This window comes from Emydura macquarii, unplaced genomic scaffold (assembly GCF_026122565.2).
Source record: "Emydura macquarii macquarii isolate MOO-44397 ecotype Brisbane River unplaced genomic scaffold, CSIRO-AGI_Emac_v2 contig_968, whole genome shotgun sequence".
In the NCBI taxonomy this organism is placed as follows: domain Eukaryota; kingdom Metazoa; phylum Chordata; order Testudines; family Chelidae; genus Emydura; species Emydura macquarii.
In genome coordinates, this window is record NW_027131105.1 from 10,754,071 (window position 1) to 10,772,338 (window position 18,268).

The 18,268-nt window shown below is 35.3% G+C and overlaps 1 protein-coding gene across 6 annotated transcripts in view; it reads right to left on the reverse strand.

Moving 5' to 3' along the window:
- The window catches only part of ERC2 (ELKS/RAB6-interacting/CAST family member 2), a 685,232-nt gene that overhangs the window by 81,782 nt on the left and 585,182 nt on the right, over positions 1-18,268 (reverse strand). Inside the window, exon 17 of one of the 6 annotated variants that reach the window (XM_067544469.1) lies at positions 6,890-7,036. The exons of the other annotated variants lie outside the window; for them this stretch is intronic. Within the exon in view, the coding sequence (XP_067400570.1) occupies positions 7,010-7,036 (27 nt within the window). The 3' untranslated portion in view covers positions 6,890-7,009. Of the gene's footprint in view, positions 1-6,889; positions 7,037-18,268 lie in introns of those variants that run through there. 6 annotated transcript variants of the gene reach the window in all.

Genomic DNA, 18,268 nt, shown 5'->3' on the forward strand with positions numbered 1-18,268 from the left:
CCAAATTGCCTCCTTACCCCTTGGGAAATTTCACAGGATTTGGCCCATTCATAAGCATGGTTATCTTTCCCAACTCTGACACTGCAATTATCTCAGAATTTTTTGAAGTGGTGAACGTCTATGAACTGGCATTGCAGTCTTGCAGGAAGATGCCTTGCCTTCCTATCTGTTTATTGAATATCATATTCTCACACTTGCTCAAAAATGAGTGTTCACCAATACTGTTTTTAAATTTGTCCACAAAAAAATCCCGAGACCAGGAGCAGATTTTGTCTAAAAAACATTTAAAGAATTTACTGAATCCACTTTTATATTACAGAATTATATAAAAGCAAAAGTTTATGTATTTTGTGTATCTGTTAACTTAAAAAAAAGGGTTTCTTAAATACAATTATTTGGCTTTTCAACTCAAAGTGTGTCTTCAGTTTTAGATTTGTCCTTTCAGCTGAAGGGAAACTGATGTTTCCACTGAACTACGTATTAGGGAAATTTCCGTGAGAAGAAAATGTTGCCAGTGTCTCAGTTCACAGGAACACAGACTTGGCTGCAACCTTCAGTTAAAGGCAGCCAGTCCTGTAACCCTAACTTTAAAAGATGGATCATTAAAATTAGAAACATTTTGAACAACTTTAAGAAGTGAAATTTTGGAATATATTCTTTTGGGGTTTATTTCTCGGAGCTGTTGATTTTTTTAAGCTTTAATTTGAATTAAGGGCCCAAATGAAATAACAATACATGTACAGCTTACATACCCTTTATGGGAACTCCATTTTCAAAAAGCGTGGAATTGGCTTGTTCTATGAACTGCAATTTGCTGTTCATGAAAGCCTTGTTAATTCTAATACTTAATGCTCTAAATACTAAATGTGCAAATATAACAAAATATGGGTTTACATTCAGAGCGAAGAGAAGCAATGGATTCACAGTTCAACTGGAATGCATCTACTATTAGTGTTGAGCAAAATTTTTCATCTGAAACTTTTTCGGCAAAATACGTGGAGACACCAAAACATTTTGTGAATTCATGTCAGTTTTGCTGAATTGTTAATTTCAGATTAAAAAATAATCCCAAATTTTGAAAAGATAAAAACATTTTGATATTTTTTAAATCAAATTTTTGATTTTTTTTAATCAAAATTACTTGTTGCTTCCAAATTTGCTTTAATTTTATTTTTAAAATTCCCAAATCTTTAAAAATGGTCAAAACTGAGAACAAGACATTTAGTTTCAGGTAAAATGAAACACTTTTTCAGGTTGAACTTTTTTTTTTTTTTTTGGTTTGACAAAAAATTCTGGGGGGGGAAGAGACTTTTTTGGACTGACCCAAAATTAATTTCTCCCCTGCCCCATTTTTTCAGAATTATCAGTTAACAGAAAAATCCATTATTTGCCCAGCTCTATCTATTCTACTGCAGCAGATCTCTTCCATGTCTCTCTTTTGTTACAGCTTTTGATTTGCAGCAACATTTTGTTAAATTCTTTAAATGAGGATGCTGTAAATTTGGGTACCCTGATTTTCCAGCTGCAGAATACAAGTAATTTTCATTGACTACAATGAGAGTTATGCATATACATTAGCTCTTCTATGAAAACTCAGATAAACTAAGAATGGAGTGGTTGAGGGCCACAATTATCCCAGTTAAATAAAATTGGGGGAAGACAGAGAGAGTTCCCTCTTTTTAAACATTTACCTTTCAAGCTGTTGATCCATGGATTAAAAAAATTACTGCTCCCATATCTGATTTTCATTTACAACTATTCACTTACTGATACCTTGCCATTATACAGGTACATATTCATAATTTTTCATTTTGATTTGAGCATGTTTCCTGATGTAAAGGAGGCATGATCCTCAGCTAGTGTAAAACTGCATAGTTCAGATGGAGTCAATGGAACTATTCTGATTTATACCAGCTGAGGATATGGCCAGGATCTCTGCCAAAACATATTAATGTCCACATCTGTATTTTTTTATGAATCAGATCCTAAAAAAATTGCATATGTTTCCAATTTTAAAAGACATTCTATTCTAGTGCTTTTAGAAAATAAAAATGTTCCTGAATTGCATGAGACAAATTCTGCCCTCAGTTACATTGGTGTAAACTTGGAATAAATTCCTTGATTCTGACAGAGTCTTTCAGATTTACATTTAAGCAATTTAGTGCAATACTTGGCCCCATGGCTTCAATGATTAAATCATCAGTACAAATTACAATGCTTGTGACAAACTCAAATTGAATTCTGACTCCAACATGCATACATTGTAGCTCCTATTATGCTAAATAAGCAAACCTTTTAATTTTAGTAGGAAAAGAAATGTCTCTCATTTAAAAAAACATCCCTTTTCAATTCAAAGGCTTTTAGTTTATTCTCTTTTACATCTACAAGAATTAAATTATTATTTCTTTATGCTTTTGATAAAGGATCATTTTCAAAAGCATTGTATACTTTGTATGTAAATTTCTGAAATCAAAATTAAAACAACTCAAAGAGCATTATTATGATGTTGTTCATAAACAAAAATGTGTAGTGGGATTGAGTTGTTACACCCATGACTTGAAATAGCTTGAAATGTATAACTAAACAGTATGGTGAAAAAACCCATGATCTACAAGAAGTAAGGTGAAGGATTTTTCCTAAAAGTCTACATAGTTGTGCTCCAAGTGTTTTCAAGTTAAATTGTTGCATGCTAACTTAAATTTTCCTCTAACATACTAATATCCCGCTCATTCATTCCTGTCTGTCTCTTGTTTCTCTCTTATGTTCACAATTAGCTTTTGGTATAAGTTTGAAGCTAAAAAATGTCCTACAGGGAACATAAACTGAATTAAATTATCCTGAAGCTGAGCTTTAACATTACTTCAGCTGACTGAAAAAAATTGGTTTCTCTGTATCAGACTCTTTGCCTTGGAAAGGGGGAGTCTGTTTAAGAGATGTCTTGTCCCATGTATTGATGAGTCTCCTGGGAGCCCTTAAATTCTGGAGGCTGAAACCATCTGTTCACTCTAATACTGGGTACAGTGTAAGCTTCCCGTCACTCTCAGTTATCATCAGCTTCATTAACCATTGACATGGTCATGTCATCCCTAGAGGTTTATCACCATCAGAACTACTTCTGAGCAACATTTTTAAAACTGTGGTAAAATTCTTCACAGCAATTCTAAAGAAGATTAGATTCTAGTTACAATTAGACAAGTATATTCCTTTGATCTCTCACCATTCGTGGTATTTTCACTTAAATAACTGTAAAGGGATCACTCATATTTTCTGCTAATCCCAGTTCATTTTACTTATCTTTGGCTCTACTTCATCTGTATAATGAAATGTGAGCCGGACTCACTGGACTACTGTGCAGTAAAATATAGCTGAAACCACCAATATCTTCCCTTTTAGTTCTATACCACCACAATTCTAGCAGAGGAAATGGCTGGAGTGAGGTGTCCCTCAATTATGCTCAATTGGTGGACAGTCCCTTGGGGATCATTGTCAGCTAGCCTAGGTTAGGATATTTCCCAGGCTGCTCTCAAGTATACTGAGACAGAGCACAGTACAGAAAAAGGGAGCGGAACAATGCTGCAGCAGAGAATCTATGCCTTATAACTTTAGAAGCCTGGACACAAATATTAATGATTGCCATTATACCCACTATAATATTGTTCTGTAAGAAAACCCCTATATTTTCATTATTTCTATTTTTAAGAGCAATAAGACATTCCACAATGTTCATTTTTACTTGGATTATTACTCTTCTTAATTATTAAATTCACCTAGCCTTCGGCCTTATGCATCACACCACCACCCAAGACATGTGCTTGTTGCTCAAGGCTTTTGGGTCCTATTTTAATCACTAAGAGATGTGATTCAAAAATTCCAAAGCTAATTCTCGGACAGTATTTATTCCAGTTTATGTCTATAGCACCTTAAATGAATTCTAACAAGCATATTTCTTAAAAATCTAGCAATACAGTACAACAATAGTGATAAATGATATAGCCCCAATCTCTTTTTGTGCAAAATAAATTTATACAAATGACCTGGTTTACAAATACTAGGCTTCCTGGATGGTACACTCAAAATGGTCATTGTTCTTTTAAAGTATCGTTTCTTTCAGAAACTTTTTACTGTCCAGATATAATATCCAGTATCCACAACTTCAATATCATGATTAACAGAAAATCTATATCTAATAGAAACTGAAGAGAAGACACTTCTCATAAACTAGACGATCAGGTGTCTGAGTCATACCCCTCACAAAATAGAGGCTGCAGGCCTCTTGGCAAAATGTCCTCTAAGTCAGCCACTCTCAACTCCTGTTCTGCTAGTATATCAGGAGCTAGCTGGCACACCCTACAAAGTGAGTGGAGCTAGTCAGGAAGAAGGTGGGGTGAGGCTATACCATCTTGGGCAACATCTGTTAGCGGGACTCCTCTGAAGAATCCATGAGAATTTAAAACAATCTTCCTCCATTCTAATCCATGAAGGAGAAAGAAGATGGTAAAGCCTTATACATTATATGACATAAATCCTCCTGCAGGCAGAGTGGGGTCAAACTGCACACTCTTATGATCATAGGGGTGAATCAAGCTCTTAGCTTTCTTCTTTTTTATGGACATAGTGCATTATTATAAAGTTTATTTATTTTTGTGTTGTTTGAACTCTGTTTGGATTAAATAAAACACTTACATCTCTTGCAAAATGAACATAAAATGCTTTAGTATTACTCACATTTAATTTAAAAAACCTGATATTAAATGAATACCCAAATTAGTTATTTTTCCCTTAGGAAGTGGTCTATGTCCTGAGGTTTCACCTTATGATAACCTATCCCGAAGGTCCCATACTAAAACCATTATTCTTCTGCATTAGGAGGTCTGAATGGGATTAACTTTGAAATCACTTTGTATGTGACACACTACCTCCCACCAGGGGTATGATTTGCTACCTTTGCAGCACTCCGAGCCTACGCTGGCTTGGAAAGAAAGATCAAATAAGATATTTATCAGTGTTCTGAAATATAACAATATGATATAAATCACAACGGCAACCAAACAAAAAAGTGTAAGACTAAGGCTTTTTTAAAACTGGAAATACATGTGTGCCTGAAAAGTAAACAAAAATCTGCTTTACATACCCAAGACAGAAGAAAGGAATCTGACAAACAGTTGAGAACTCTGCTACTTGTAAATCACAGAAGAAACTTATTGAAATAGTATGCAACTTTAGCTGAACAGCACTTGCTAATTACTCACAGCACAACATGAAAACATCAAAAACCCAGACCTCTACTAAATTTTCATGTGAAACAGAACTAAAGTTTTTGTTTTTTTTGTTTTTTTAACAGAAACCTTATTAGCAGAAGAGAGGAAACTGTGACCAGAAGTAGTTAGAATATGGTGCTGTTTTAGTGTTACTATACAGGCTGTGTGTGTATTATACATTATACACACATAGATTATAAACCTACATAATATAACATTTTAACTTGCATCAGAAAAAAAACTACAATAAGATTTTAATTATATTTTGATATGCAAGTTTGGTTTGTACAGATGCTGACTGGTACCACACTGTTCAGAATAATCATTTTATTTTACTATTCTTGGGTGTTAAATTTTGCTGTGCCATGTGGAGTTTTAACATTTTCTTTAAAAAAAAAATACAAACCATTAAATAGGAATATCACTAATTCCATATCATCTTACAGTCATTAGGTACATTAAATACATACACGTTCACTTTCAAGTAACAAGAAATTACGGTCATGAGGAAAATGTCTATTTTGTAGATGAGAGTCTCTTCGAGTAATGTCACTAAATTTTATACAGCCATTTATAAAATCACAATTAATTCATGTAATTTTCCATTTTTTGATGACGGACACCAGAACAATCGAAATAGTAATATAGGCCACTTCAACGAGGGCTTGATCCTGCAAACCATTACTCGTGTATGTAGTCCTTGCTCTCATAAACACTCCCACTGAAGTTAATAGGACTGTTCCAGTGTGTAAAGCGTCACTTATGTTAGAAGTGTTTTGCACACGTAAACCCAGAGCCTGATTTTCCTGTACATTAATGCCCCTTTATACTGCCAGAGTGTTGTAAAGTGTCCTTAGTTTAAATGAGAATTAGGCCCTATGTCATAATCATAGGGCCAATGCCCTATTTTGAGCTATATGTTAAATATAACTTACAAGGCAAGAACCTACAAGTGGCTACGCATTGAACACATAATTAACAAGTAATGACAATAGGATACTCATAGTTGAAAATTATTAGTATAAGCAGCTACATTTTTCTATTCTTAAACTTCATGGACACAGCCTAGAATGTCATCTGTCATATTATTTGAGTCAGAATGGAATTGGTGTATGAGAAGACTGCAGCTTTCCTCACCAAGCATGTACTTCTCAATTTGAATTTTCACAAAATCATCATTCATTTATTAGCATCATTTCTTCATGCAGATGAAGATATCATATTCCTATGGGATTCAATATCTAACATGTGCCAAGTATTTTAAACAACATTCATTTTTAATCTGTAAAAAACATTCTGAGTTCTTATATTGGCTTTCCCAGCTGAGGTAACATGGCAGGTTAACTCCAGTTTAAAGTTTACTGCTGGAAGTTGTCATTATTTCTATTAGTGACAGGAATGCCACTATTCACAGGAAGTCCATAACAGTGTATGCAAATTATTGGGAAAAGAGCACTTTGGAAGTATACATTATGAAATAGGTGCTTAAAATATTAAACTGGTAGAAACTGAAAAAAAAAACCAAAAACTTATATTGTGCTAGGCATCATGGTTCCAAAAATGGCACATAATTCGAATTCCCCATGGCACATAAGAAAACATTACATTAGTACATAGACAAATTTCAGGACACACGTCTGTGAATACAGTTTAAAATTAAAACAACAACATTAGACTGCAACTTGAAATAGATATAAAAGATGGTTTCTCACCCCTCAGAACAAAACTGGAACTTTCGTTTATAGGAATGGCTATGCCCATATACCCTCCTCATCATCCTGCGTGCCAGATATTAGAGATGCACAGAGAAGATGTTAGCATTGGAATGAAAGAAGAAAAGGTTAGTTACCTTGGTGCATGTTAAGGGACAGTGATCTTGGCTGTTAAAAACATGAGTTACAAAGAAAAAAGTTTTGAACTTTAAGCAGCATAAACAACGGAACAATTTTTTTTCCTATACATCAGAGAATTTGCGTCTATAGCAACCAGAACAAGAACAATGGAAGTAAAACAGTCTTCCCACCCAGTTAAATCACTGTGTCAAAAAGTGGATTATAAGATTAAATATTAAAAGATTACATTTTTTAAAAGCTGATTGTTTCCGCGTGATGTGAATCCACACTTACTGCATAAACAGTTTAAACCTCATAAGTAAGCAAAGAAGTAATTACTATAATCAAACAGCCTCACATTCTGTAAGGTTAAAGGATACAATAAAAACTGCTGAGGAATCAAAAATCTCTTTTTAGTGAAGTATACTTTTCTAACATATAATCAATCAAATATATCATTTAACCAAGCCTTAAATACCGTATGTTGCTGGAATACTATAAGCCAGTTTCTTTGCTCTTTTTCAGGTTACTATGGTAGATTTTTTTGCTTGTCTCAGTAACAGTTGCTGATGGAATTTTCAGAAACTCATATTTTTTAAAAAATCATTATTTTGGATCCTGCTCTAACAAAGAAGAGTGTTCTTTCCATTTATTACAGGCTTGAGGCAAAAAAGTGCATCAAAAAAATGAAATGTTCCTCCCTGAATATGTTTATTTGCAGATTACAGTTTTTAGAATGTTTCTTAATCGCTGTACTCCGTGAGACATGTATAGGTACACATGCTACACGTCTTTGTGGACTTTTGTAATGAATGCAGGAATTAGACATGTGTGAATACTGGGAAGAAGATAAAACAAGTTATAATATATAATTTTACCTGATCTTTTTTCTTACATGATACTCAGATATCTATGTATACAGATCAGCATATACCATGTTCATGTAATATGTGTTTAATTTATTTTAACATTTAAAAAACAACTATTATCTTATAAATTTTTATATTTTAAATCCAACCATTCATATTTTAGAAATAAAAAAAAATACATGAAATTTTACAGTTTCATAACACTGAAAACTAGTTGGTGTAATGTAAATTGCACGCACTTAATTTAATCTAAAAAAGAAATAAAATGAGTGGCAATTAATTATGATTGAAACAGACAGGAATTTTAGCTTTAAAATATACATTGCCGGTATCACTACTGTTCCTAGCCCATTCTAGGAATAAAAAAGAGCTCCCAGATGTCAACTGTTATTAAAAACCAGATGTTAAGAAAGATGTCTTCCATGTTGCTGAATTAAGTAAAGAAATCTGACAGTCAAATATAAACTTAGCTATCACTTAACACAGAAGAAATGTGGGTAAATTCCTGTAAAGTTAACTTGGAATATTTCTTAGTTTAAGGTTTGCACAACTATAACAGGCAGTAAAGAAACTGTAATGTCTGAATATTATTATTCTCAGTGCAGGTTCAAATCTTACAAAACTCCCATTGGGGTTGATTCTAGGTGACAAGATATGAATAGCTCCCATTGACTTCTATAGGAGTTACTCTTACTCAGACTATTGCCTTTAATTGAATGAACTTAGAATTCAATAGGAGTATTGCTAGAGTAAGAAAACACTACAAAATTTCACCCATATAGAGTAATCCGAGGAAACACAAATTATGTTAATCTTTGTTGATATCTTAAAAAAAAAAAACCCTTCAGAAATCAACAAAAATAGGGAAGTCCATGTTTCCAAGGAACCCTCCCTAACCACATGCAGCTGTTCTACTGTCTAGTCCAGTGGTTCCCAACCTTTTCTTTGCCATGGCACACCTTGATACCTTTAATTATTTTGAGGCACACCACCATATAGCCTCCAAATGAACTCATGAATATTCATGAGACAATCCAGAACTCTTCAAGTAGTTTTTTAAAAAATTTCATGGCACACCTGCTCAGGCCTGAGGCACACCAGTGTGCTGCAGCGCACCGGTTGGGAAACACTGGTCTAGTCCACTGTTAATTTTTCAATAGGCAAATATTAATTTCTTCTTTATCCTCTCTCTCTCTCTCTCTCAAAATTAAGAATTATGGCCCAAATTCTGTTCTTCATTGTATTATGCCGATGGACTTCAAAAGGAAATGTACCCACGTAACAGAGAACAAAATTTGGCATCTTAAGTAAAGAAAAGGGATACAAACATAGAAAATGTTCATTCCTTACCTCCATAACATGGAATTCAATGCCCATATTCTACTCTCCCTACATGTGTGTGTGTCTCATTACAGTAGAGAAAGCAGAACATCTAAATTTGGAGAATGACCTCACCCAGAGCAGGCACTAAGCATAAGCAGGCTAAACAATTGTTTAGGGCCCTGAGCAGCTCAAGGGGACACCCTATAAATCATTAGTATGTGTTTTTTTTTTTTTTTTTTTTTTTTTTTGGGGGGGGGGGGGGGCTTACAAAATATTCCTATTTAGGGCCTCCAATTGGCTAGCAGCATCACTGACCTCATCACACATTAAGCAGTTGGAGCCATTTTATGGCTTGTTGGAAAAGGTGTGCGCCCCTTTAAGGGTTAGAGAACCAGGGAGTGACTTTCTGCTGAAACTACAGACCAGGTCAGCATGGGATGCTGATCCATCCCCTTAGGTCCATATGGTGCAGGAAAAGCCCTCTTTTCCCTGGACCAGGCAGAGCAGCACCCACCATCCCACCCATGTGAGTGGTGAAATACCAGGTTTTGTCAGGATCTGCTGTGGGCATCGTGTTAGTTGCTTCTTTCTTGGGAGGCTGGGAAGGAATTTTTCCCTCGCCGCCAGACTGGCCATGGCAAAGTGAGGGTTTTTTGCCTTCTCCACAGCAGATTTGATGGGGGCTTAGATGGAGGGAACATGAAACTGGAGTTAAGCTATGATGTCGCAACTTATTATGTAAATGTGGAGCAGACATCCAGTGCAGGTACTCCATAGGGAAGGGATACAGTGATCAGATAAAATTGATTGGTAAAGGATCTAAAGGAGAAATTCTTTAAAGAAGAGGAAACAGGGGAGGAGGGTTGGAGGTCCTATGAGTGGTAAGGCAAGGAGCCAACCCTCCTTCATTTATAGCCTCTCCTTAACTCTCATTCACGAGGCGAGATGGTCAGGTCCCAGCTCTGAGTTAGCTGGGGACCAGGATGGGCGAAGGGGAGGGCTGATGGAAGCCCCCCAGGTATATATTGAAATAATTATGGAATCAGCTGCACTCTATACTTTTATCTGCTGGGTACTCCCATACATTTAAGAATAAAGTTGCGGTCTAATTAAACCACATCCAGTGGCTCCTGTTCATCTTCCAGCATAGCCAAACGCTGATGCAGGTTTTGGTTTTAAGAGACACTGTAGTTGAACTAGATCTTTATATGACAATTTCTTTCTCAGTGCTATTATAATTTTTGCTAAACTAAAACTAAAACTACTGTACTGAGCTATTGTACAGCGGTACAATGCATATTCTGTTCAATAGTATTGCATATACATCAGTAGGAGAACAGGTCCAGAGTGTGAACTATGTAAGAAATACTTGAGCCAGAATTCAGAAACTCCACAAGATTGCACTTGTGTATTTTTCACTGCATAATTTGACTGGCAAAATATATTTTCGGTGTGATAATAGAATAATTTCTATGGGGCAAATTTTACTCTTGAATTTATTCACGTGACTACCACTGACTACAGTATAGAGTAACTTTCATGTGTTATTGTTTGAATAAAACTACATGTAATTGGATTGAAACAGAAGTTTGTTGCAGGTGGATTGCTACTGTATTCATCTGCCTTTTATGATTGTTTAAAAAATTATGCTATTAAACATTTCTCTTGAATTCACAGTTCTGTTCATATCTTTCCCCTCCTTTTGAAAATTTTGGTTCTTTTCACAAGCTTTGTCTATCTGTTCAGTTTTAATTTTAAAAAATAGGGTTGCCACTTAATTTAGACTGAGTTAATCATTCTTTTTAAAGAGTAAATTTATCCAAATTGTTTGTGGGATTTCAATCTGGGAGACATTTGACAAAGGTCTCATGCTGCCACTAGTAAAGAAGTGATTTAAGAAGTATTAAAAATCTTATCCTAAGGTAGGTACTTATAGGCCATGATCATGTTTTTTAATCTAACAAAAAAAGGCATAAAAAGATCCAATGTTTGGAAACTGAAGCTAGACAAATTCAGACTAAAAATAGGGCACCTTTTCTTTTTAAAACAGTGAGGGCAATTAAACAGTGGAACAATTTACCTATGACTGTGGTGGATTCTCCATCACTTGCGGTCTTTAAATCAGGAGTAAATATTTTTCTAAAAGATTGGCCCAAACTGTAACACAAATTATGGGTTTGATGTACCATTGCTCTGTGTTATACTGGAGGATCAGACCAATTAATCACAATAGCCCTTTCTGGCTTTCAAATCTATGAATCTATCAATTTTAATAAAATTCCTCTTCTATCCTTTTCTTTTCCCTGCACCTAGTTTGTTGTAAGAACACCTGTAACAAGACCTCTTTTTCTATATGCATTAATCAGCTTGGGAAAGTTAATTTAGTTATCTATTATGATGCGCAAATGAGCCAAAATCTTCAGATGGATTTTTATTTTTCTAACATGAAAAACAACATCAAGAAAGTCTCAGTTTACCTTATCTAAAAATCTACTCTGGCATTATTTTGACTTGATCTAGAGCTTCTCTAGAAAATAAATAGCATACTACTTCTCCACTTCCTACCCCACACCCAAACTGTGTACAGAAGACCACCAGCATTTTATGATCAAAGACACATGCTCACCATACTCAGGGCTCAGTGTCCACAAAGTCAACATCTCTGAAAAAAATTATTTTCATTTACTCATTATATTAACTTTTGTGTCCATACTCATAATATTAATTATGGCTTCTCTGGATCACAGTAATGAATCGACCTAAAAACATTTGGTGCTAGAGGGTAGTTCAGACAAGAGCTGAAAGTTTTTGTCCACTCTGCAGAATCTCCAATATCCCGATGCTTTAGGATTTACAATTTTTGCCTTTGCTATTGTGAACTCTTTTTTATCAATTTACTAGGATTACACTGAAGTGACAATCTCATTTTAAAAATAATTGTAAATCTTGGGCCTCAGTGAATTTAACATAAGTAGACAGAGGATAGGGCTCACTAAGAGATATTAAAAGGACCTATTCACCACCATCCATATAAATTATACCTAAGATGTGATTTTTCATATCCCTGTAATATCTAGTAACAATGGTTTGTGTTAAAAATGTAAGGACAGATTCTCTACTAGTTTACACCTTCTATAATCATTTAACCTTGTACGAAGTGGTATAAAACAGTACCAAACCAGAACTGTAGCACTTTACACTCACCTTGTAGTTCCTTTGCTTAGGTATAAATGACTACCCAAAGTTCAAGATATTGAAGAATCAGGACCAGTGTTCATTAATTTTAAAAGAAAGATATTCTATCATGAGCTAGAGATTGATAATTCAATGAAGACAGATAAGTCAGTGCCAAATGATTCTATGATTCTTTGAAGCACAGAGAGGTTAATTGCCAGTCAACAAATTCTTAATGCACTGTGGTGCAAATTGAAAGTTACAGTTTTAAAAATGCCCCAGCAATCACTACCATCAGAGACTTGCACCCAAAAAAGTGTTAGTCTCTCATGTCAATGTATACCCTAGAGAGTCATTAATCTACGGACTTTTCAAACAATAAACCATAATCAAGCAATTTTTGACTAATGTATGTGTACATTAGCTGCTTTTTAAACCTTGATATTTCAGTTGGTTTATAGGGTTTTAAATGCTAAGATACCAGTTTGCATTACAGATTAATGGCATCCAAAATGTTAAATCCAAAGCAAGTTTTCAATTATACACATGCTAAAAAGCATCTGAAATCCAAAATATGTCTTTATTTTTGACGTATTATTTCTAAAAATGGCTAGTGATTGCATATCACAGTATATTTTGATAATCTATGTACAAATCTTTTAACTTGGCTTTACTACAACACTGCTTGCTGTTAAGATCTGTTTAATGATGTTATGATGGCTCACTGATTCTGATCATTAGTGAAATTAATGGCAATTAATTAATTAATTAATTAAGGACTCCAGTGTTGCATGATTAGGTGCTTAACTTGTAGTGCTTGGAGAGTTTGTATAAAATATATTCATTATCATACTGAAGTGTACCATCTCACAGCCTACCTGACAAGGCTCATCACAACTCCCTTTCATGTTACATGCATGCTAAGAATTAATGTGGGGTAAGTAAATCTGGTGATAACTTGCTCATCTCTTGAATTAGCTTCCTAAAGGCTGATTTAATATCATCTCTTCTTGTTGTCTGTGGCTAACGATGGTTCGTTAAACACGTAACTACAGGCCCTGAGACATTGCAAACAATGATACATACATACATTCATTCCCTCATAGCTATTTCTATTTCCTTTGATGTACACATTTACTTGCTTTGTAATAAAAGGTCTTTAAATTACATTTTTAAACTCAGGAAACCTTAAATATTTATAACAACTCATAGAATGTTTTATGTGTTAGTCACTTCACAGGAAACTTGTAAGGTCAAATATATTTTTGGGGCCAATCCCACCAGCCATCTGCATGTGGAACAGCAGTTGATTTAAGTAAGAGTTTTGTGCATGAATGACATGCAGAACTGAGCCTGTGGCTAAAAAATGGGAAAAGACTGACTGAAGACTCATTTGAATCTTTAGTGAATAGAGCTGTGGGAGCTTCACATTTTGAGTTTCTTTTTTATATTCAGAAAGTTGAATAAATCTTAAATTCCTTCAGCTTTACCTAATGGAGTCACAGATATATTTTCAAATCTGTTAATGAGAAAAGCGGTCACAATTAATAAAGAGTCAGCAAGTTATAAGGAGGATCTTTTAAAAAAACCCATAATTTGGCCTATTTGTGTATACTTAGGATGTACCCAAATATAAATTAGTAGGCCGTATTGCTTGTGACCACCGACTTTATCACTCCCATACTAACAATACTATGAATAAGATGTTTCCCTGTGTACTTATATATTTTAAAGCTTTGTCACTAGATGAAGCATAAATCCAAAGCTTCCTACAAGAAGTGGTCCATTAAATCAGATTTACAATGCAAAAATGTATAATCTCCTTTGTAATGAACGCCTGACATGCTATCTCGCATAAGTAAACAACATTAAAAGTAACAGATATGCAATTTTTGTTATCAAGTTACTGTAAGTTACAGAATGGAATTTTTTTTTGCTTCTTTCATCTGTTTTGTAGACCTACTTTATACAGTGTTAGTGGCAGTTAATTTTTGTACTAAGCAATGTAAGATAAATGTAAACCTCTATATAAGTACTGTATATCCTAATACACACACTCCGGGGAAGTGATGGAGAGAGGTTTCTACAACTAAACATGATCTCAAGAAATTCTTCCATATGTGGAAAAGACTCTGCATAGCTGACATATAAATATAGCTATATATAAATATACACACAGGACAGTATGTATACATTTATATCACATTCATTATACCTCAAAACATAAAATAAATGTATTTCTCTAAGCAAAGAATAGGTATAATTTTTCAATATACAGAATCCATCTTCTGGAGGTAACATAGACAGCAAAACCTATTCTCTGCACTCTACCTCATCTGCCAGTAGAAGTGCAACTTTAATATACTTAAAAGGCATATGAAAATTCATATAGCTATTATAATTATAAATAGAAGGCTATGGATAACAACCATAATAAATATTTCACATATACATAGGGTTTTACTTCACTAAACGGCTTATAAGACATTAAGTAACACAGTGATGTAAATATAAAATACAGCATTGTCGTATTAGAATAAACCAGGGATGAGCCTGAGCTACAAAATTCAGATCCAGATGAGTTCTTCCCCCAAGTTCAGGGCTCTTTGGATTTGGGGTTTTCATCTGGACTATTACAAATATAAAAGACCTGCAGTGAAGTGTTGGTTTGAACCCAAATCCAAACTTCCCCAAAGTCTGAAGGAGGTTGGATGAAGGGTTGGTTCAGTCCCCATTTTAGAATAAAGTAGGCATTAATGGCTATGTAAATATTAGAAGGAGGAATATTCCACTGCACCTTCGCTGATCTGCAGTGTGAAGGTCCCCCCAGTAAATGCTACTGTTATACCTTCAAGAAAGAGTCTTACTTTCTGGAAAGCAGTGTTGTCACCTCTTACCATATTTGGTGGTTTGTTTTCTTTTTAAAGCCCCAGCACCTGGAATCCTGTGATTATGTGAGAATCTCAGATTTCATTTTTAATAAAAGTACATTTGTAACCCTCGTGATTGCAGAGAAAAGCATCAAAACATGACCAAAGTGTACCATAAAGGTTCTAAAACCAGAAGGCAAAGAAAAAGCACCCAAAATGTTATTTTAAAATCTTATGGGTCAGAGTCATAATTTCTGAGTGCTTGAGTGAATTCTTAGGTTCTGTTCCTGGCTCTAGGAGCAGACTGTCAGTAGAGAGAGACCATCACATTCTTTCTGAAAGGCAATGTGGCAAAGAGGATGAAAATTGAGTCTCTGATTATAGAAATCTGTGTTCTATTCCCATCTTAGCCTGAAATGATCTGGTACAGCCCATCAATTACCTTATCTGTAAAAGAATGAATGACAGTTGCCTCCTTCTAAGGCAGGGATGTGGTGCCTTAGTTAATAATAAGGGTTGTGAAGCACACAGAAATATTATCAGCAGCCAATGGAAATTTAGGAATAGAACTCAGTCTGCTGGTCTGAATCACCTTCCTGTAGACTACAAAGTATTGAAAGGAGGAGGGTGTCTCAATTTTACCATACATGTGGGCAGGCATAACAGCATTGGTGCAGGTGACTTTGTGTCACATAAGTTCTGTGATAACTGGCAGGTCTGCCAACACATTACAGTCTAATTCCCTATAGACTGGGGAGCACAAAAGGGCTGCAATGTCGCTGAAGAGGTTATGGCAGGGACTAGGAGTGTGCTGCTCCTTGCCTACCTTTGATTTTAGCAGTTTCCCCCAAAAGTCCAAGAGAAAGCAATCAGCTGGTGCTTCCTCCAAACAGATTCTGATGAGAAGTGAAGGTAAGTGGATTCCTCTTCCTGGGGGCAGCACTGGCAAATGGGGGTCAGGAGAAAGGGTGACAAGACTTCTGAGGCTTTGGGGTGGATGAAACGTGTGGGGGATAGTGGGAGAGGAAGCTCCCTGCAGGTGTTTACAAGAATAAGGGGTCAGGAGTTTCCAAACCTGGGAGATCAAATTTATCCCCCATGGGGGTTTTGTTCCAATGATCAAGATTAGATTGCTATAATGCAGTCATGGCACTACCCACATTACAGCCACTTGGAAATTGAAGATAGCTCTGAATGCTCTTAAGAAGAATTTCACATTGGGAGTACATTACGCCAATGCTCCAAGATTGGCTTTGATTGTCAATAAGTTTCCAGGTGGAATTTAAGTAAAGTGCCAACTTTCAAGGAAAGAAGGGAAAGAATCAAAGAAATTAAATACAAAGGTTTTAGAGTTTGTTAACAGCTAGCTCTGAATGAAAGAGATGAAAATTACAAATACTGTACTGAGGATACATTTGTTTTACTTTTTTGAACCACTTACTCAATATCAATAAATACTGAGAAAGGTATTTATATAAAAATAAAAATCAGAGGTACAACATTCATTTTTGTACATATTGTGTCTGACTCTCACGCTGCCACACAGGGGAGTATGGGAGAGTAAGAATATCCCTAATGCCTATGGACCTTTCTTAGGGCTTCCCTGGACCTTGAGTCTAGGCATATGGGTCCAACTGGGGTTGTATATTTGTACTCCCTCCTTCCCCAAACAGATAGGCAGATAGTGAGGGGAAGGGGGCAGGGAGTGGGTAGAGACTTGGCTATTCTCCCAGTGGATCTGATCAGGTTGAAGGGGAGGATATACTACACCCTGTAAAGGAGTAGCCAGGAGTCACAATTCCTACCCTGGGTTACTTCTGGGGCAGCACAGCTACATACTTCTCCTTACTCACGGTGAGCTGTAAAGTCTCAATCTTGCCCTGACATAGCATCTATAATGTAAATATAATATGTGAAACTAAAGACAAATAGCTTGAGCAAACAGCATCATGTGAAAAATATGAGTGTGTGTATTCACCTGTTAGGCTGTGTATATATGTTATCTACAAATAGATGGATAACACACCCTCTCTCTTTACAGCATGTATATGCATATACAAGCATATACAGAGGGTGGAGAATGCCTGACTCTCCCAAATATATGCTATGGGGTAGAAAGTCTTAATTTCTCATGCAAACATACACACACACTTTTTCACATACACCATATATAATATCAATGTTTTCAAAAAAGATAAATTCTCTATATATGAATACACACATAAAACTAACAGCATTCACAATCATAAATAACAACTTAATATAAATTAGACAAACATATTTTTCAAAGTTAACATTGTGTGTATTTCAAATATCTCTTTTCTATCTAGAAGTTCTGCCTTATCTTTTGGAATTTCTGCTTAGTTTTCAAAATTGGTAGAAAACCTTGAAAGAGTAACTAATAGTTCCTGTTAAGTTGCATAGATGTTACAATGTGCACCATCTTTTTCTTTTTATAACAATAAAAATGCCCCTTGACCATTTACACATTTATTTTCCCAGTTTATTCTGTGGTTTCACACCACTATCAGCATGTTGGGACATGGTCACCAAAAATCACATATCCAGAATTTGCATGTGAATGGAAAATAAAACCACATGGCAATTAAACTTCAATAACAAAGAGTACTGTATGGAATGGCAAATAACAACAGATCGCAGGCAAAGAAAAAAGGATTCATAATTGAAAAATGTAAGCACAGGTTATGGCTAGTTCTCTCACATTCATAGCTAGCATGCTGTTCTGTTGGAGATTCTTTTGACAATGATTAGCCTATGGATTTATTCATTTGCTTGCTGCATAATTAACCAATTGCCACTGTTTAACTGCCGTACCATCAGTTTATCATCTTGCTGTTTAGTGATATATTCATTCTCCATTTTATTGTTACCTCCTGTTCTTCTGCTCCTTGTCTGCATAATCTTCCATCGTTAGTGTCTCC